At 37.1% G+C, this 22099-nt stretch overlaps 1 protein-coding gene across 1 annotated transcript in view; it reads left to right on the forward strand.

Annotated features, from left to right (window-relative positions):
• The window catches only part of WDR36 (WD repeat domain 36), a 45840-nt gene extending 37757 nt beyond the window's left edge, over positions 1-8083 (forward strand). The window contains exons 15-18 of the mRNA XM_012659506.1: positions 2500-2619; positions 2796-2877; positions 6187-6374; positions 7890-8083. Coding sequence (XP_012514960.1) covers positions 2500-2619; positions 2796-2877; positions 6187-6374; positions 7890-8039 — 540 coding nt within the window. The 3' untranslated portion in view covers positions 8040-8083. The remainder of the gene's footprint in view (positions 1-2499; positions 2620-2795; positions 2878-6186; positions 6375-7889) is intronic.
• The last annotated feature ends 14016 nt before the right edge of the window (positions 8084-22099 follow it).

The following is a 22099-nucleotide window of genomic DNA, read 5'->3' on the forward strand; positions in this document are numbered from 1 at the left end:
GAGCACACAGCAGATGTTTGGATGTGGCAGAAGTTCAACCTGCAACTACAGAGCTATTAGAAACTGATGTTTAAAATCCAGCCTATCAAATTACATTTTTAGCCTCTAAAATGAGGAAAAAATATTGCTACCACCTTGGGAAGCTGAGGCAGGAGGACTGCTCGAGGCCAGGAATTCAAGACCAGCCTGAGCAAAGTAGTGAGACCCTGTCTCTATAAAAAAATAAGAAAAATTAGCAGGCCTGGTGGCACACGCCTGTAGTCCCAGCTACTCAGGAGGCTGAGGCAGGAGCATCACTTGAGCTCAAGGAGTTTAAAGCTATAGTGAACTATGATCACACCATACCACTGCATCAGCCTGGTTGACAGAGCAAGAGCAAGACCCTGTCTTGGGATGCGGGGGAAATACTACCATAATGTGTGTATTTCTACTGCTAGATGTTTGAGAACCAGGAAAATTTCATTAGGCTTTCATTAAGCTGCAGATAACCGTTTATCATCCCACACCCTACTCTGTCAACTACAAAAAGATTTTTAGAACTTGCTATGTGAGGGCCAGGCATGTAAGTCAGTAGGAAGTAGGTACTAGGTAATGTACCTAGAGAATATGGTGGTGAAGAAAAACCTAGCCCCCTTTGTGCTTGAAGAGTTTACAATTTTACAGGAAAAATGGACAACTATGGTATAGATTAGTGTTTTTCAAAGTGTATTTCTTGACCCCCATTTGTAAGTAGCAAAAGCAACTGAAAGGAATAGAATGGAGTAGAAAATTTCAGGTTATCTTCTGATAATAAGAGTAAGTATTATTTTGTAAAACTTGAGTTGGTTAAATATACACATACACATATTCACTATATCTGATGTGTGTACTAAGTTACAATGTGGGCTGTGGTAAAAAGTTTAAATATTAACATAAATAACTAATAAAATGTAGTAATTATTCTTGTAGTTAATAACTTAGCACCAGAAAATAAATGTGTAACTTGAGTAAGGAAAAGAGAAGTTTTCGCATTGAATTTCCTCCTAGAAGTTAAAAGTGCTTCTTTTCACTTGCCAACTTTTTGAAAGATTGGGCATCAGCATAAAGGTATGCTGTCTCAGAGCATAGTTGTGGAATCTCTCCATCGTGTTGTCCAGGCTGTCAGCTCTAAAGGGAGTACTTTGTGAAATAGCTTTAAAAGCAAGACATTGAAACAGTACACGTAGATTAGTGTGAGAGGAACAATCAGAGTAATGCCCAACCAATTGAGCAAAGTTTTTGGGCTACAGTGCTCTCCACTAAGGTACTGCATAAAATCTTATATGGAAACCTGAATGAATTAATCTTTATGAGAAAAATATGCTAAAATCCCTAGTATTTTTATTTCCTACTGAATGAAAGAAGATGTTGTACTGTGACTATGGTTTACATTTGTCCTGTGGGTAACTTTTCTACTTTTGCTTTTCTTTGAGATTATTCCAGAGCTCTATGGCGCTCCTTCAGAGCCTTATGTTTTTTACAAATCAATGATTGTCCTCTTTCTAACTCAAAAATGTTGATTTAGAAGGGTAACTGTGACTCTCATTATAGTTTCCATCATCCCAAAGAATGGTTCTACTTATACTACATTTGGCTGTGCTTTGTCTTGCTTTTATGTAATAATTTTCTTTTATACCGTGGCTCTACGAAGCGACAAGTATCCCAGGCTTTATTTCAAATAGAAAATCTCCCCAGGGTTACCGAGGTCCTAAAAAATGGAAGAATAGTGGGAGATAAAATTGTGAGACTTCATTATTAGGTACTTTACCATAGAAAGGCTCTCATCAGATGCTCCTGAGTTAGTGATACGTAGCAGTATATTCACCAAAACAAAATTCTATCAGTGGGAATTCCAATGGAGTTTTCCCTAATAAAATTTTACTAATTCTTGAAATATTGTATAAACCAGTAAATCACATTTTCTTGCTTTTTAAAGACAGAGTACAAGGAAAAATAAAAATTCCAACAGAATAGAAGAATTAGAGTCATGCTTTGCAAAAAAAGAATTATCAAATTAATTACAATGACAGAGTCTGCTTCTGGCTCCAAAGTTCTTTTAAAAACTATTTTATATTAAGCATTTATGTAAATTTTACTTTCCAGCCCATTTTGTGAAAGAGGCTGTAGTCAGTACAAAAATTCAAAATTAATTGTATCTTCACCTAAATATTCATGTAAATATTCATATTTCAGTAAGATTAGCTCTGTTTGTCATAGAGCTTCCCCTGCATTCCATCATTTTCTTTCTGAGTTATCGGCAAGGGTATTGGAAGTCTGCATTGGGAAGCCCAGGTTAAGGATAGCTGTGGTATTGGTCAGATGGGGTTTTATTTTAACATTCTAATGTGAAAAAGTTTCATTCCTTTTTTTTTTATTTTTTAGTATTTGTTTCAAAATTGATTTGGAATTAAATATTAGAAACTGTTGGCAGAATGATAACTTTAGTTTTTTTTTTTTCCTTTCTCATTTTCTCTTAATCAGAAAAAGAATAAACCAAAGGAACCACCAAAAATACCCAAATCAGCACCATTTTTTATTCCAACAATTCCTGGCCTTGTACCCAGATATGCTGCACCTGAACAAAACAATGATCCCCAGCAGGTAAAATCCAAATTGGAACATTCTAAGTATATGGGTGTATGTTTTGTGTAGTTCTTTACCGAGACCTAGTTTTACAGAGATATAGAGTACATTAATGATAGCTTTTAATTATAAACTGTACATTTTGGGATGATACTAGTGTTTCTTTGAATAACGTGTATTTGTTTTTGTTTAAGTCTAAAGTGGTAAATCTTGGAATTTTGGCTCAAAAATCAGATTTCTGCTTGAAACTTGAAGAAGGACTGATTAATAATAAATGTAAGTTGAATTATAAAATATTTTAACAAATGTCTTCAGCTTGTTTTACTTTATATGAGGAAAAATTAAAGGAAATACCAGATTTTTCAGTAGCTAAAAGAGGAGAGTAAAAATTGAAAGGTTTAAAATTTTGGTTCTAATACAAAATAATTTATTTTTATATTAAATGAATTTGTGTACTAAACTCATAATGTTGATATTATAAAAATCTGTTAAATTTTTCACACTTAACGTAAAATTAGATTTTTTTTGCTGTTTGGAACGGACACTTTTATTGACAACATTTATAATAAGGAGATCCTTCTTGCTGTGAATTAAATGTAAAAGTTATGTCATCTTTATAGCAGATAATTTGCAAGCCTTTTGTTTTTATTTACCAATGCAATTTGTAATACAACAGAGATTTGTCTTAGATAATTTCATGTATTCTCACCATAAAAATGAAATTTTTAAATTTATTTGTTGAGTGTGTTAATATATTTTAATCTTGAAGGCTGTAGTTTATAGCTAATAATGATGAACCATAAGAACTGTAAACATTTAAAAAATCAAACTTTCCTGAGAAATTTGATTTACTCTCTTGTTTTATTTTATTTATTTATTTTTTTTTTGAGACAGAGTCTCACTCTTTTGTCCGGGCTAGAGTGAGTGCCGTGGCGTCAGCCTAGCTCACAGCAACCTCAAACTCCTGGGCTCGAGCGATCCTCCTGCCTCAGCCTCCCGAGTAGCTGGGACTACAGGCATGCGCCACCATGCCTGGCTAATTTTTTCTATATATTTTTAGTTGTCCAATTAATTTCTTTCTATTTTTAGTAGAGACGGGGTCTCGCTCTTGCTCAGGCTGGTCTCGAACTCCTGAGCTCAAGCAATCCGCCCGCCTCGGCCTCCTAGAGAGCTAGGATTACAGGCGTGAGCCACCGCGCCCGGCCTACCCTCTTGTTTTATGATCCAAACACTTTTGTTTTCATACCAATATCACTTGAGTCCACATTGGCAAATGTCAAAGAGTAGTACTGATAGGTCCTTTTAAATGACTTGTTATGCTTATGGGGAGACAAAGAAGGAAAAAACACCATCGTTTAATATACACTGAAGGGCATAAAATTGATTAGACCTTTGTTGTTGATGGCGTTCTTTTTCAGAATGCTATAAGCATAGTCATTACAATTGTAATTGCATATTATAAAAATGGTTATAACTGTATTCAGTATATTTTCATAGGATGCATGTGAAACAATAGTGCTTTTAGGGAAAAGTAGAAGATTTGGGCTGGGTAAGAATATGGGATAGATTCTTTCTCCTCTTATTTCATGTATTTCTGTGTTGTTAGCTTTCTTAATGATTAGGTACTTCTGTAATTTTATAGCAGTAAAAAAGCAAGAAAGAAAAATAAATTCCCCTACATCATCCTATTCCCAGTGCTAACCACTATTGATAGTTTGGTATGTTCCTTTATAGCCTTCATATATTAGGATTTATTCTGAGTGATTTATGAGCATTTTAAAGTATCTGTTGTCAGGCATTAGATTAACAGCAGGAAAAAGGCTTGAATTACCGAAAAATGCAAAAAAAAATAGGGCTTTTATTAAGTTATTAAGTATGGAATGTCCGATTTCCTTAAGTAGTACTACGTTTGACAGTTCATATCTCTTACATTTCACTTACACGCTTTTTTTTATTGTGAGGGTATGTCCTCATTCTTTCAAATGCACATTTTGCTTTGTGATTAACTTTCAAATATTTTTTTAGAGCAATTTTTGTGAAACCATGGATAAGTAAAAGATTCGTGCTATTTTTTAATATGAGTTCCATCGTGAAACCAATGTAGCTCAGACAGCTCGAAATATAAACAAAGTGGGAAGGATGTGTCTAATGAACATGTAGTATGTCGATGGTTTAAGAAGTTCCATTCTGGTGATTTTATCTTGAAAATGAGCCATGTGGGTGACCTGAGACCAAGGTGGATAATGATGAACTGAAAGCTGTAGTGGAAGCGAATCCATCTCAACCTACACGTGAATTAGCAGCAAAGTTTGAGCCTACTATTCCAAGAAGGTTGGACCGTTTGAGGAAAGTAGGCAAGGTAAAGCAGCTGGATAGATGGGTGCTGTGTGAATTAAACGAGCATCAGAAGAGACATCATCTCAAAGCTTGCCTTTCTTTGTTGTCATGACACACAGGCCATTTCTACACCATATTGTTACATGTGATGAAAAATGGATTCTTTTTGACACTTGCAAGTGTTTGGCACAATGAATAAAGATAAAGTGCCTAAACACAGTCCAAAACCAAATATTCATCAAAAAAAGCTAATGGTGTCTGTTTGGTGGTCTAGCACTGGTGTTATCTACTACAGCTTCATGAAATCTGGTCAGTCAGTTATAGCAGATGGTCTACTGCAACCAACTGAATGAAGTGATGAAGATGCTTGCAATTAAGCAGCGAAGACTGGTCAATAGAGACAGGCCAATCCTGTTGCAAAACTACATGTGGCAAAAAAACAAAGCTGCTCAAACTACAGAGCTGGACTTGGAAGCTGTCATCCACCATATTCAGCAGACCTTGCACCAACTGACTACCACTTGTTCCAGGCTTTGAACCACTTGTTGCAAGGAAAAATATTCAGTTCTCAACAAGCCACAGAAAACGCCTTTCACAATTTCATTGCCACTTTCCAGGCTTCTTCGCTGGTGATATAAGCAAGCTACAGTTAAGATGGCAAAACTGTGTGGATAGTTTAGACACATGGTTTGCTTAACTATACTGCTTCTTGTTTGAAATATAATAAACTTTTGATTCAAAATTGGACATTTCATATTTAATGACCTAATAGTATTTTTTATTGTATTACTCTCTTCATTTATACTGATTTTCAATTATTTTGGATTTCATTCTACCATGTAACATAAAAAAACCCACAGAAAGAATTTCCTGTGCCATTTAACATATTGACTGCCACACCAGAAAAAAAATTTTTCTTTGGGGCTATGGTGTTTTATTATGAAAATAGAATACAAACTTCAAAAACAAAATGATCCTTTGTAATTTAATGAAAAATTTATTTTTTGTTGTTTTCTGTACATGAGTTATATGCAACTTGAAAAATAGTTTTGTGGCTCCCAAGATGGAGAGGCGTTTAGTTACATACGATTCATGAGGCTTCGGGCTCAAGCATGAGTTTAATACAACTCATATAGCAGTTAATGTGTTAAATATATCTTGTTTGGGATACGAAAGGAAATCTATAGTTTCTGAAGTGATGTGATTGTAATGACTTCATAACTGGTTTTTTAAAAAAACTTAATGCAGATGATGCTGCTCTCAACCTACTGAAAGAATTAGGCCCATCAGGAATTGAAACAGAACTGCGAAGCTTGTCTCCTGATTGTGGCGGTTCTATAGAAGTCATGCAGAGCTTCCTGAAAATGATTGGGATGATGTTGGATAGAAAGCGTGATTTCGAGTTAGCCCAGGCATACCTTGCGTTGTTTCTAAAGGTAAGTCTAATGTAAGACAATACTTTCAGCTGTCCTTTCTCTATAGCAGTGTTGTCTAATAGAACTTTCTGCAAACATGGGAATGTTCTGTATCCACACTGTTCAATATAGTAGCCACTTGCTACATGTGGCTATTGAATACTTGAAATGTGGCTTATGTGATTGAGAAACTGAATTTTTAATTTTATAGAATTTTAATTAATTTAAATGTAAGTAGCTATATATGGCTAGTGACTACCACATTGAACAGCTGGATAGCAGTTTGTTAGTAGTTTTTTTGTTTTGATTTTTTTTTTTTACTCAACTGCACAACAATTTTGACTCTACCCCCTGACTTTTTTTTTTTTTTTTTGAGACAGAATCTCACTCTTTTGCCCGGGCTAGAGTGCCATGGCATCAGCCTAGCTCACAGCAACCTCAAACTCCTGGACTCAAGTGATCCTACTGCCTCACCTTCCCTAGTAGCTGGGACTACAGGCATACGCCACCATGCCCGCTAATTTTTTCTATATATTTTTAGTTGTCCAATTAATTTCTTTCTAATTTTAGTAGAGATGGGGTCTCGCTCTTGCTAAGGCTGGTCTCGAACTCCTGAGCTCAAGCAATCCGCCTGCCTCGGCCTTCCAGAGTGCTAAGAATACAGGCGTGAGCCACCATGCCCGGCACCCCCTGACTTTTTTGTGTAGTCCACTTGACCCAATATGCTGAACCATTGACTTTTTTTTTTAAGTAGTTACATTTTGGAAGTTTTTCTGTGATCATGAAGAAAAGGTCAGGTTTTGTGTTTGTTTTTTCTACTGTTGAAACAAAATATTTACCTCTATCATGGGTAAAGGAATTTTAACTGATTTCGCAACAACAGAGTTGCTTTATGGAGAACTCATGTTTTGAGGGTCTGCTTTAGTGGTACAGTGTATTGAGGGGGTAGATAATGCAGATTTTCAGTGATAACGGATATGATTCTTTATCCCATTCATATATAAAATGAGTTTTTACTTGATCTAATTATTAAAAAGTTATTTAAAAGTTATATATCTAGATAGTAGCATGTAGGATTAAGAAATAGAAATATCACAAATTATCTGTCTTTTCTCAAATTTACCAATTTTAGTCCCTGAATATGAATTTACTTAAATTTTGGAAAATAAAGCAAAGGACCCATCTGCCATTCATTAGCAATGGATTATGTTGAAAGGAGAAACTTAGAGAAGCACAGAAATGTGGATTTAGTGTTCAGTCAAGGACTTTGTTTCTGGATCTGTATTAGGACTGTCCTTAGGTGGAAGAAAGTGATAACTACAACTACTTCAGTTCTACTAAGGGAATGATAGTACCATAATGGGGCTCGTGATAAAAAAAAGTTTGATTTAGGAGAAGGAAATGGAAGATAGTAATAAACCAGCACTTAAGAAAAAAAATTAGTATCTTCTTAGTATACTAAGTAGAAAATTTGAATCCAGAGTAGATAAAATTTTAATTTTCTTAAATATTCAACCATCATGTTTTTCTTCTCAGTTACACCTCAAAATGCTTCCTTCAGAGCCAATACTCTTAGAAGAAATGACAAAGTTGTCATCACAGGTGGAAGAAAACTGGATTCATTTACAATCACTCTTCAATCAAAGCATGTGTGTTTTAAATTATATCAAAAGTGCTTTATTATAAAAAACTTCTGACTAAAAGACATATATTAAATAGGTTTAATTTAACTCATTTCTTATTTTCCAAACTTCAGTGTGTAAAGAAAATAAATGCTAGTGCTACTGACTAGTCAATAATTCCACTTTAAATGCTAAATACTTTTTTGAAATAAAATTGCAGCTGTGTTTTGTTTTGAAGACCTAAAGAATCTACTCAAATGATTTATTTTCTGAGTCTCTGAGCTACTTTTATATGACTCTTTTTTAATTATTAGCTGCTCATGTGTTTTGAGTTATCTATAACATATAAGAGGTGCTACATGTTCCTTGTGAAGTATTGCCGATTTAAATTGAAGATGTCAGGTAAAACTGATATATGATATAGTTATAAAAATGCTGTTAGGATACAAAAAAAAGAGAATGTTTCTTTCCTTGGTGTCCTTTGATGAAAATATTAATCATTTGGCTTTTAAACCTGGAACGTATACTAGACATCTTCTAGTACAGCCCTCTTGTGTTGCAGAAGAGAAATCAGATTAAGGTCTGCTGGGAGCTCAGTGACAGAGCCAGATTTTTCAGTGTTGGCCTGGTGCTTTCTCCATTGTAGTCTTCCTAAAGGAAGTTGTTACCGGATCAGAAATGTGGTAATCACTTGCCCAAGACAAACTGCTATAGGAGAAGGTTAAACTGATACCTAAAATAGGTAAGGGAAATTCCAACTTCCGTGGAAGTTGTCCTTCAAAGGTTTTTTCCTTCCTCACTGATGACCTTTTTATTTGGGAAGAAACTGTTGACTATACTTTTCTTTCACAACCATTGCAAAACCAACTAGCTCTGGCAGTTTTCTCTTTGCTCATCATCAGTGTTTTGTTTTTATGATTCAAGGCTTTAGCAATATATGAATTAAAAATAAGCAGTTCTTAAAAGGAAAAGTGCTCTAAAAACTATTCTTAGTTTATACACAAAAAAGTGTTATTCATGAAATGCAGCTTGTTGAATTTGAACACCAATAACATTATTGTTCATCATTAGGATAAGAGGATTTAACAGGGCAATCTCCAGAAGGAGCAGTCCTTAAAAGGAGTTGGCCAATGATACCTTCAATGTTAAAGTGTTTTCATTTAATGGTGTAAGGTAGAATTAGTATACTACTAAGGAAATAAACCAGTCTGGTTTTGTACTCAATTTTGTTTTTCTTTTGGAAATATGTATTGACTTATTAAAGCCACTGACTGAAATGTTAATATTGACTTAAGTTCTAATTTCGAAAACTGTATTTTTCTCTGTCCCAAATGCTATATACTAAAGATAAGACAAAATTCTAATAGACAATCCAGTAGCTAGTAAAGACTGTCAAATGACTAAAGCAACATGATAAGACCTGTGAACTGAAATTGTGTTGCTTATACAAATCATGAACTAAATTTTCTTCTCTTTTAAATGAGCATGTAGGAGTTGAGTGTATTGTTTTTATTGGCTATATCTTTAGATAGTATTACAGCATCATTTTGACAGGTAATCTTTCGGAACCTTGCCTGTGCATTTGCCATCAAAGCAGGGAAAGAGAAAGAAATACAAATTAAATTTTGTTTGTATATGTTTTCCTTAAAATATATAAGTCTGTGCATATTGTTTTATCTTTAAATTTTAAATTATGCATGTAATATATGACTACATTTTACTTGTAAAAAACATCAGTGTTTTTTGACAACCATTTTCAATCCCAGTACCCTCCTTAAAATAATAGTTGTTAATTCTCCTTCCAGGGCTTTTTTATGAGTATTTATACATATTATATATAGCCACAGGAAATAAAACGTATAGTTTTATTTTTACATATATACATATGTATCATTCTGAAATTTGGTTTTTTTTACTCAGGTTTTTTTATTTGGGTACATTCACACTTACCAAATCTCTTTACTTTTGCATAGTATCTCCAACAATCTATTTTTCCTATAATGGACCCTTAAGGAAGTTTTCCTCCTTTTTTTTCTTTCTCATTTCAAACAATGCTGAGAGGAATATCATTCTGTATAAGTATTTAATGTGCATATAAGGATTTTTCTGTAGCATATGCTTAGGATTTGAATTTTGGGCCAGAGTATGAGCATTTTTAATTTAAAGAGATACTTCCAGTTGGCTTCCAAAATGGCTGTATCAATTTATATCTCCCCTCAACAACGAATGAGTACCTGCTTCCCCGTATGATTAAGGACACTTGATGTTAGATTTTTACAATTTTTATTAATCTAATGGGTAACAAAATGTATTCAGAAATTTCTCACTGGTGAGGATGGACATTTTTTTATATATTTGTTTTAGGCCATATTTATGAATTGTCTTTTCCCTCCACTGCTCATTTTTCTATTGAATGATTTGTCTTTTTATCATGTGGATTTGTTAGGAGTTTTCTTATTAATAGATATTAATCTTTTATGTCTAAAACCAATGTTTTCTCCCAATTAGCCACTTTAGTTTTACTTACAGTATCTTTTTTTATAGATGTTTTATGTTTGTATATTGTCAAATTGATAATTTTTCATGACTTATATTTCAAGTATAAAGCAAATTCTCTATTTTCTAAGACATCATGTATGTTTTCATGTGTTTACATGTGCTCATTTCACATTTATCATGCATATTTTCTTGGACTTGTCTGTGAGTGGTTAATGTCTAGATCTCTGGAACTGGTATTTATGAAGAGTGAATGGTATAAAGTTGCCTTTATTCAAATGTCTACTCAAAAATCATTGTAAAGTCCATTCTTTATGTCTCTGATTTGAAATGCTTCATTATGTGATATATTTTCATTGAGCTTTTTGATATTCCTAATAAATAATACACTGATTATAGTTCGGTATGTTTTCAGATTTGAGATAAAGCCTTCCTAATGTTTTACAGAAATTTCTGGCTACTGGTGAGCATATCTTCTTGAAGTTTTGATTTGGGTTGTACTAAATTTATTGGATACATTTGGGGAGAAATAAAATACTGAGTACACTTGTCCCTTGAAATCCAATTCCAGGACCTCTGTAGATACCAAAATCCAAGCATCCTCAAGTCCTACAGGGTGGACCTGCCTATACAAACAGTCATCCCCCACCCCCACCTTTGGTATTTGAGGGTTTCACATCTTTGGAATACTGTGTTTTTTTTTTTATTTGTATCTGGTTGGAAAAATCTGCATATAAGTGGACCTGCACAGTTCAAACCCATGTTGTTCAAGGGTCAACTGTATTTCTCTTTGAGAACAATGTATGTCTTGATTAAATCAGATCGTCTGTGGGCAAGCTTCTCTTGGTTTCATAGATTTTTTAATACAATCGTACACTTTTTGACTTGTTTCTGGGGACTTTTGTTGCTATAGTGACATCTCTTTTTCTAATACATTTAAAAATTGGTAATTGCTGCTTGTGGTAAAAACAATTTGCTTTTTATATTCTGATCTATCATGACACGACAAAACTCTGATTTTTAAGTTTGTCAACATACTCTTCCTGGAAAATCCCAAGAGAATTCCGTCTTTTGCAATTGATGAGACTTTATTTTCTATCCAATATTCATACTTCATTTAATTTTAGTTGGGATTGCTTTAGCTATGATCTGACACAAAATGTTGGGCATGAACAGTGCTTAGCAGAAATTTTTGTCTTGTTACCTCAGTGGAAATGGTCTTAGTAGTCTACCATTAAGCATGTATGCTGAGTTTCTGATACATACCATTTGTTAAATTCTATTTTACTAACTTGCTCCTTTTTAAAAATTTAAGATATAGGTAAGTATAGAATATTTTATGAAGTGATTTTTCAGCTTATATTGAAGGATCAAGATCTTTAACCAATGTAGTTTAATGATTTTTAATGAAAGATTTTTAATATTGAATTGTATTTCATTCTTAGGATAGGACTGTTAAATAAGATGAAACTGGTGCATTTGTTTCATGAAATGATCCTTGATGTTTTTTTAAAACTTGCCTAATCAAAGGGGAAAAAAATGTCTTGCCCAGAGTCTATTACATGATTTTTTTTCTATTTAATTTCTGCTATAACCACCAATTAGACTTAACTAATTGGATTTTCTGTCTCGTCTCAAACCAAATTATATTTTCCTTACTAATCATGAGTTTAATCTGGATTTTCATATGTTTTAGTGTAAGTTACATGAAGATGTATGCCTTTTTATTAATTGCTTGGTTGGAAGAGACAGAAGCCTAACTCAAACATAGGAGTGTCTGCAAAGTCCAGGAATAAAATTGGGTGTACCTACTGTTAGATCCACAGGTTCCTTGGTCAGTTTTTCCATTTTTTCCCTTTTTTCTCCATTTTTCCATTTCTCCATTTTCTCCGCTTTTCCCCACTTTTCCCTTTTTGCTCTTATTATTGGCTTGCTGCTCAATCAAGATCTCTCATTTACTGATCCAGCAGTTATTTATTGAGGACCTACTATGTCTGAGGATCTCTCATTAATAGTTCTGGGAATATATTAGGGGTCAAAACCTGAGGCAGTACAGCTGCCCGTAGTTTACATATTCCTCTCAAACAAATTTGAAAGTGATCCTCTTTTAACAAGTTCTAAAATAGAATCTCAATGAGCCCGCTTAAACGCTGAGCCTATTACTATGGCCAAAGGGACTGAGTATTTTGATCAGCAAGGCTTGCGTCACATGTTGATCCCTGAAAAGGGAATGGCAACAACTCTACAGAGAACTACATGGATTGAGAAAGGATAATAGGTACCCAACAAAATAGAGTGATTAGATGGTAGGGGGAGGCAGGCAAAAGGATCAAATATCTACTACACCTATGTCTAAAAGTATGATACTTCTTCCTGGAGAGTCAATTTTATATCTTATATGTTCTTTTTAAAAATAAAAGCACTGAGGGTAGAAAAATGTAGAGTGATTGAAATATATACTTTTTTGTATTAAGGAGTTTGTTAAAAATTTGGGGAATCCATTGTCTTATACTGAGCTGTGTTAGGTCGCAATAGACCAGACCAAACCAAAATGGAGTCACTCACGCTAAATGCCACATAATCACTGTAAGAAAGCAGATAGATCCCAAAACAGACCAGTTTTTCCTGAAAACAGGACACTCCAGCCTACCTGAGTCAGCCCAGTCTACCTGAGCCAGTGTAATGAGGAAGTCTCCTCTCCTTTAACCCTTACAAAAAAGTAATCTGATATTAACCAGTTTTATTTATTTATTTATTTTTTACTGTTCTGTTTCCTTACTCTCACCTTACAAAACCTATTGTTCTGCTGTTGCCCAGTGGGAGCTAAAGATTCTATTTTGTAGAACAGAGCAGCCTTGATGAATAGCAAAAGCCAATTAGATCTATAACTAAATTTTTTAATTTTTTTCTTCCGACAAGCTAAATTGGCATTGTCGTTAAGTCAAAGTGCACAGGGAGAGTCAGGGTACTGAGACAAGGGTTTACTAGTGTGACTGTCTGCAACGCCAATGTCGATATTTTTTAAAATTTTCTATCATGTGTTATTTGGGAGTCTTGATTACAAATTACAGAAACTGTTGGTGTTTAAGCAAGAAGGGGGATTTATTTTAGGAATTCAGGGATACTGTACTGCCTCGTAAGGGTTAGGTCACTTTGTTTTCAGGAATTTTTTCTAACCACGGACTGACACTGGGAAATGCAAGAAGTGCCCTTTGAATTCTGCTTTTCTTTGCATACTGCTCATTCCTTTCATTGTGGATAGGTTTCCTTTGCAACCAGTTCCTGCCTGCCGAAGGCAGTCAATAACCCACTTGATGTGCAGCCTCTTCCTAGAGTCCCAGATGGGGCACTGAGGGCTAAAAGCCCTCTCTTCCAGGTCTTCAGTCTCCCCCTCACTTCCTTTCTCCTTCCAGAGGAAGGGGAATCCCTTTGTCTTCTTTTTGTGATCTTCCCACCATCCTCCAGAGACAAAAGAGGGAAGACTTTTCCTCTCCCTCTTCCTGACTTCACCTCTCTTGTAACGCTGTTATGCTAAAGGAGAGATTACTATGCTAAAGGAGAGATTACGTATTTAGTGGTTAGCAAACTCTCATCTCAGTGAAACATCCCATTTATGAATGGCAGAATGTGAGCATTAGCACCTTAACAGCCCTGCAAAAAAATGCTAGTTTCCTTCCAAAAAGAAAATTGTCTCAGGTAATCCAAGAAAAGGTGATGTGCTTGGAAAGACAAAGAACATATCAGTCTTTAAAGTATCATTCTTATACATTTTTGGTCATTATTAACTTTATGCTCTGTAGATTCTTGTTTTCTACTATTAATGGTTTGAGACCTTGAAAGTTGCAAGCATTGTTTTCAAAAGAATAATCTCATAGATTAAGATAATAGATGTGATACAACATAAGCCATAAAACTTGCAACCCTTCCCCCATTAAGGCTAAGCCGTGATGCTCATTGCAAAGGAAAGGCAGCACTGATTATGTGGGGGTGAAGGGAAACTTCCCCTTTGCCCTGAAAGGTTCGCTGGAAGATCAACTCACAATAAGGCAGATTAATAAGGGAGAGGTTTATTTACTATGCACATGGGGAGAATCACAGAGTGATTACCCACTATCCTAATGGGGCCCAGAAATTTATATACTCTCATTTTAGCGTGGAGGGGGAGATGAGGAATACGGGTAATTCTGTTTAGAGACAGTAAGTGGTTACTAGGGAGGATGAATAGATACCTGGGAGAATGAATAGATGGGGGAAACGGATTGACTTGTTAATGATTCTCTTTGCAAATTAAATTAATGTGAGAGATGGGGATTATATTTAAAATGATCTGGGCCAGGTCTGGTTGCATTCTTGATCTTTCCTAGAATATTTTGAGATAACAGGGAGGGGAAGGAGAGTCTTTTGTTCTTTTGGTGGGTCTGGTTTTTTATGAAGAAAGAGAAAAAGCTCCTTCCAATACCTGTTGATCTCTAAGAGCCTTTAATTCAAAATCCTCTTTAAGGAGTCCTGTTTTGGGGTGAAATTTCCTGAGCTCCTTCCGATATCAGAGAAGGTCACAAGTAAGTTGCTCTCAAAGCGTGGTCCTCCAATCAGCAGCACTGGCGTCACCTGGAAACTTCTTATAAATGCAAATTCTCAGGCCCCACTCCAGACCTACTCAATCAGAAACTCTGGGGGTGGGGCCCAGCAGTATGTGTTTTAACAAGCCCTCCCCTTGTTGATGATTCGAATATACCTAAACTTTGAGAACTGAAGAAGAGAAAAAAGGCTGTGAGGCATAAGATTCTCACCTCTGATCCCTCCTGCTTGTAGGAAGAAAGCTTAAGGAAGGAGAGCAAGGCAAATGGTTAAAGATAGGACTTGTAGGCCCTGTTCCCTCTAGTAGTAAATGGGGCAAAGGGGGTGGAGGATTAGTTTGAGAAATCTCTGGATATATTAAGTGGAACCCTAGAGTTGTGGGGCTTGGTCCTGTCTCCTCCGGAGGAGACGGTCTCACAGGGGCTCTGTCCTGATGTTACAGCCCAACCAGGTTCATTGCCTGCTGCTCAAGAGGACGCCAATACACTGAGACAGCAGGGGTTACAGCCAAGAAAGAGTTTAATATCACAGGCACCAGGCGAGGAGATGAGAGGAAGTTCTCAAATACATCTCCCTGAGAATTTGGGAGAAAGGGTTTTTAAGGATAGTTTGACAGGCAAAGGGCTAGGGTCTGCTGATTGGCAGGGAATGAACTCATAGGGTTGGGAAGCAGAGATCATCTGCTCAGTTGGGAGATTTCCTGGGTAGGGGAATCTTGAGGCTGTTGGATCTGTTCCCACACCTATCGAGGGGTCCAGTTGCCATCAGTGGGTACCCCCAGAATGCAGAGTCTGAAAAATGCTTCCAAGACCTTTCTTAGGCTTCACAATAGCGATGTTGTCTATAGAAGCACAAGTCCTTGAGCTTTACAATGGCAATGCTATCTATAGAAGCAGTTGGGGAAGTCACAAATCTTGCACCTATCGGGGCGATAGTGCCATTAAGCAGTGAGCAGTTACAGCAGTAAGGAAGTTAAGAAACAATGGCTGATTAACTTCTGGCTATATCTATACTCTTATAAAACTCAGACTTTGGTTACTATTTATACCTTATGGCTCTACATTATTTTAATATAGATGGTTTCACTGACATGTGGTGGTCGCAGTTGAAGGGTGTGACTTATTTAGAGAGAGAGGCTTATGACAGCTCATATAGTTTCCCATGACTGAGTGACATTTGGAGGGCTCTGGAAGTTTCCACCTGCTCCCTGAGGGGAACGAGGGAGGCAGCCAGGAGTAGAATGCCAACAGGCCTGCCGTAGAGCCGTGCTGGCAGGGCAGGCAGCAGCACCTGGCCCAGGCCCAGCTGGAAGGCTGGCGGAGACTCAGGGCACAGGCTATGTGGAATCACGGCCATGTGTGGAAAGAGGGTAAGAGGAGGGCCTGGCAATACAGAAGGCCCACACCTCTTGAAAAGGAGCAGGATCGAACCACTGTGAGGAAAGAAACAGACATAGGGAATTTGAACATCAAATTTCACAACATTTTGTCCAAAAGAGCCCAAGATAATGTGAAAGAGACTGAGATACTGTTTCATTAGCAATTTTGCCCGGCCCCCACCAATCTAGTGGTATAAGGGTTTATGATGCAATTTAATCATTTATTTAAAGTGAAGAATTCTGTAGGGATGTTTTTTAGTGCCTGTGTACTACATGCTAGATTTCCAATTCCAATTATGGTAATTCCAATTCCAATTGAATCAACTAAATGTGAAGAGGTACAAAAAAGTTCATTGTTTAGTTTTGTCTCTATTTTGTTAAAAAGTGATATATTGACACTATAGACGTGTAGATAACAATGGTTTAATGCTCACTGAAAAAATAAGAATGGCATAAATCCTAGCAAACAACTTTTAGCAATGTCATTTATTTGCTACCACAGCTAGGAATGCATATTTCAAAATCAATGTGGGTTTTTTTTTTTTTTTTTTGGCTACCATTTTAGTTTTTTCCACTATCTCTGACTAAATTCAAGTCTTTACAATTCACTTATTTTTTTTTTTTTCCATCTGAACTTTCCGAGTCTGGCCCGTGTCCCATAACTCTGACCTTGTTTCATCACTTGTGACCACTGGAGTAAATATTATGCAAGCCCAGTGGGTGACTAAATGGTGAGTGAGTGAGTTATTGAAACCTGCACTCACTTCACCCTGTGGACTGAGTTTCCAGGAAGTATATACCACACCAACAGGGAATTCACATGCAGCAGTCTCCCCAGGCTGCGAATGTCGTGCTCCTCCCCGCTTCCTCCATTCAGTCGTTGATTTGTTCATTCTATCGGTCATCAAAACAGCACCCGCTCTGTCTTAGATGCTGTTCTATGTTCTTGGAACACTTCGGAAAACAAAACCTACAAAGACCCCTGCCCTTGTGAGGCTTACATTTTAGCTCATCATTCTTTTATATTCTTTTGCTTAGCCTTTTGCCTTGCTCTCTTTTAGAACAAAGATGAAAGAGAAGCTGTTTCTAAGCCTTCACACTCTTCGGAGAGTGACTACCAGGAATTTCTCCCTTTGTTTCAAAGTGTGGCAGGCGTGTGTGTGTGTGTGTGTGTGTGTGTGTGTGTGTGTGTGTGTGTGTGTGGATGGGCGTTCTCAAGGAGCTCCAAAATGCACACATATACCTGCATGGAAGAAAGTATGACAGAGCAAAATGCCAACATGCTGCTTCACTGCCATTCTTGTTTTAACAAAGGGTTTGCTACCTTAGAAAAGCTATGCATAAGAAGAGATAAAATAATTAAGGAAAAAACAAAAAAGTATCTTCTTTTCCTTGAAAGACACCACCTCTCCACTCTCTGGTTGGTAAGGATGGCCAGGTTTGGAGAAACAGAGGCTAGGAATCAGCCTTGCCCTTTGTCAGACATGGCTCACGGGGCTCGTTGTGATTCCAGCACTTGGCGCACTGGATGAGAAGGTGGAGGCAAGGGTCAGAGGTGAGTTGATCATCTCTGTTGCTGTGGTGACAAGGAGGTGAGGAAAAGGCACTTCAAAAATGTGGGCTACAATAGGTGAGGAAAAAGATGCACGTGGGACCGTGTGCTTCTCTTTGAGAGGAGATGGTCTCCAGGTCAGCACTGAGCCTGTCTCCTTCTCTCCGTACCTGCCTGGCATTTGCTGAGAGGCAGGAGACCCATGGGAGTTGCTATGAGTCACCCAGTGCTTGGCTGAGCCAGAAACGTCACGTCTCCAGGAAGTGGTGGGAAGGGTGGCTCTTGGCACAGGAGATCCTCACCTCCATGGTGTGGTACTTGACAGATTTCCCAGAAAGCATGAGGATCATTGGGGTGGAGAGTTTCACTGTCTTTCAACAATATACAGAAATAATCCTCTTTGTTCCACAGGAACTAAATATTGAAGAAAGACATAATCTCACATTAGCTTATCTCTTTACCCTTTACCAAAGCCCAAATATAGAAATTACCATGCCTCTTCTTGCTGGGAAATGGCAGTCCTTCAACAAATACACCACACCTTGCATCACTTGAAACCAGTTTCATCTATAAAAGATATTAACACTTAAAAAAATTATTTTAGGAAACAAAAGGCCTTTTTTTCTTAAAGAATTTTATGTAGCAAAACTTCCCTAAACGAAGCGTCTCCTATTGTTTTCCTGTGTCTCCAATGTGCCTCCTGGCTGGCCTCCCCGTCCTGTGCCAGCCTGGGGTTTCATTCCCATCGTCTGTCTCTGCTTGCACCGTGTCGCCATCAGCCGGACTTCCAAATCTGGTATAGAGTCCATTTCAATGCTGTGCACACAACAAGTATCTCCATAAATACCTAATTTAGTGGTTTTCAAAGAGTGATCCAATGTTCTCTGGGGGGGTCCCTGAAACCTTTCCAGATGGTCCGCAAAATATTATGAGAAACTATTTTCATATTTAGACTTAAGTCATTTGACTCTTTTTACTCTCAGTATTTCAAGTACAGGAAATATCAATAGATATAATCCATGCAATGGTGGGGCCCTCAATAATTTTTAAGAGCGTGAAGGGTTCCTGAGACCCAAAATGTTGAGGATCAATGCCCTAATTGATTGATTAAAGAAATACGTGGCCTCATGAAAGGATGCTAGCATATACTATGCAGTACCCAATGCTCGTCTCTGAAACTGCCTTAAATCTGATGTTCCAAGACATGGAATATGAATCAGTGCTATTCTCAGGTTTTAAGATCCCAATTAGCCTCAGATTTAGCTAAGATCAGCTATCTATTGAGTTCAGTTAGGACTAGATGGCAAACTTTATAATGAAACAATTAAGTGATAAATCAAGAATGTTTAAATTGTTAATGAAAGGTATCGGTGTGATTGTTTAGAATCAGCTTCAGCTATTTTCAGCAGAAAATACATTATTAAAGTACATTAAAGATCTTTCCACATCCCTAGTGGTCTATGCTGCTGAGAGCAATGTCCAGACCAATCCCAGGCATGCTCATGGCTGCCACCGGCCCTAGTACTGGAACCTCTGTCCCTGATGCCTCTGTAGGCTGGGGTCTGGACCCCCACCTTCACTGGAGCAGATTCCACAAAGCACCCACTTCTCCACAGCACTTACAATTCATATTGTCATGTTGGGGCATCCAGTTGGAACCGTCTAGGGCTCATGCCTGTACCCAAGGCTGAGAGAAGGATGTTCTGGGTTTTATGCTGGGGATGCAGAAACTCCAAGTAGGGAATTCCCGAAGCACAGAAAGGACATTCACAAAGTATGGGGGGTCAAAAGTAAAACAGTCTTCCCCTTTACTGACCCCTTCTTTCACACTTACACTTCCCAGCAACAATAACAGCTGCGGCAATGATAAAATTCTATCCTTCGTACAAAGAAAATCATACTTGCTTTTTTCCTAAAAGGTGAAACAATTTTGTTTTAGTTAAGAATATTTTCAAGACTAACAACTAACCTTGGTTTTCACAGTAGGAATTTATTTTTCTGATACCTCAAGAAGTCTGTAGGTAGACAGTTGCTCACATTGGCTCAATTGTTCAATGATGCTGAGAAAGACATAGGCTTTTTTTTTTTCTTTCTACTTTCTCTGCTTCATTTTTATGACAAGGCCTTTTGTTCTACATGTCTGTCATTTTGTGATCTCAAGCTGGCTGCCACAGCTCTAGACATTAGACCTCATAAAACCTTCCCAAGCAGGAAATGAAAGGGGACTGGGAAAGAGATTCTGGCCACTATCTAGGCACGAAATCAGGATTCTGTTAGAAAGAAGGCAATAGACACTATCTTTGGTTCATAATGCCCAATACTCTTACACCATTTCTTGGTCTGTAGAGATTGTTTTTGTGTGTTATGGATTGAATATGATTTAAACTAAAGAAATTTGGCATATACTTTCTCCATGGTGAAACATTTTAATATGAAATGAAACTGCATGGATATTAAGGAATTGAAAATGGTCCGAATAGTCAAATTCTTTCTGGGTTGTGAACCTGGTTCACCATCTCTGAGTAGCGATGAGTGACAAACAATACTTCTAGAATTGACAGTAATATGGCTCTTAGAAAAGAATCTAGAAGGTGACATTTGTGACAAGCCCTGACTGCACTTCCTGCAATTTAAAGGCTGGCCCCAGATGGTATCATTGCTTTTATCTGCTCCCCAAGCTCAGGTCCCAACTCCACTGATAAAGTCAGTTTATGAACATAGTAGCTACTGAAATAATTGTGTTTTTTTAATCTATTTTTTATTTTTTTATTTTAATAGATTTAGGGGGATGAGTTGAATTCTGTTACATGTATATATTGTATAGTGGTGGGGTCTGGGCTTTTGCTGTACTCATCACCCAAGTAGTGCCCATTTTACCCCATGGGTAATTTTTTTTATTTCAGGACATTATGGGAGTACAAACGTTTTGGTTACATGTTATGACTTTGCCACATCCCAACCATGATTTGAGACGTACCCTTACCCCCCTACAATGCTCACTGCGTCCATTAGTTGTGAGTTTACCCAGCCCCAACCCCCTCTACCCCCAAAGAATATTACTACTGTGTGAGCACCTTAGTGTTGATCAGTCAGTGCCAGTTTGATGGTGAGTACATGTGGTGCCTATTCTTCCACTCTTGTGATACCTCACTTCAGAGGATGGGCTCAAGCTCTATCTAGGAAAATATAAGAGGTGCTAGATCACCATCATTTTTTATAATTGAGTAGTATTCCATTGTATACATATACCATATTTTTTAATCCACTCACGGATTGACGGGCAGTTGGGTTGTTTCCATATCCTTGCAATAGTGAATTGTGCTGCCATAAACATTCGAGTGCAGATGTCTTTATTATAGAATGACTTTTGTTCCTTTGGGTAGATGCCTAATGGTGCTATTGCTGGATCAAATGGTAGTTCTTCTTGTAGCTCTTTGAGGTATCTCCAAATTCTTTTCCACAGAGGTTGCCCTAATTTGCAGTCCCACCAACAGTGTAAGAGTGTTCCTATCTCTCCACATCCTTGCCAGCATTTGTTGCTTTGGGATTTTTTGATAAAGGCCAATCTTACTGGAGTTAGGTGATATCTCATTGTGGTTTTGATTTGCATTTCCATAATGATTAGAGATGTTGAGCATTTTTTTATATGTTTGCTGGCCCATAGGTAATTTTTCATCCCCCACCCTCTCCCACCCTTCTGGATCACTTTGATGCTATGGTGATTTGGGGTTCAGAATGCCCTCTATCGACCCTATGCTCACTCAGCAAGAAGAATTAAAGTCAATCTTGGTCTTAGTCCAGGATGTCTGGGCAAAGCACTGATGAGCCAATCTTTTCCATGCCTCATCTATCAGTAGCAACAGCCTGTGAAAATTATCATATATGGATAAACAATGTATACGTGTGTATATATATATATATATATATATATATATATATTAAGTAGACTATATCTTGGAGCAGTTTTAGGTTCATGGCAAATTTAAGAGGCAGGTACAGAGATTTTCCATATATTCCCATCCTCACACATGCACAACCTCCACCCTTATCAGCATCCCCCGCTAGAGTGGTACCTTTGTTATTAATACAATTGAACCTACATTGACACATCATTATCATC

Source organism: Propithecus coquereli, unplaced genomic scaffold, assembly GCF_000956105.1.
Source record: "Propithecus coquereli isolate 6110/MARCELLA unplaced genomic scaffold, Pcoq_1.0 Scaffold62, whole genome shotgun sequence".
Classification (NCBI taxonomy): Eukaryota; Metazoa; Chordata; class Mammalia; order Primates; family Indriidae; genus Propithecus; species Propithecus coquereli.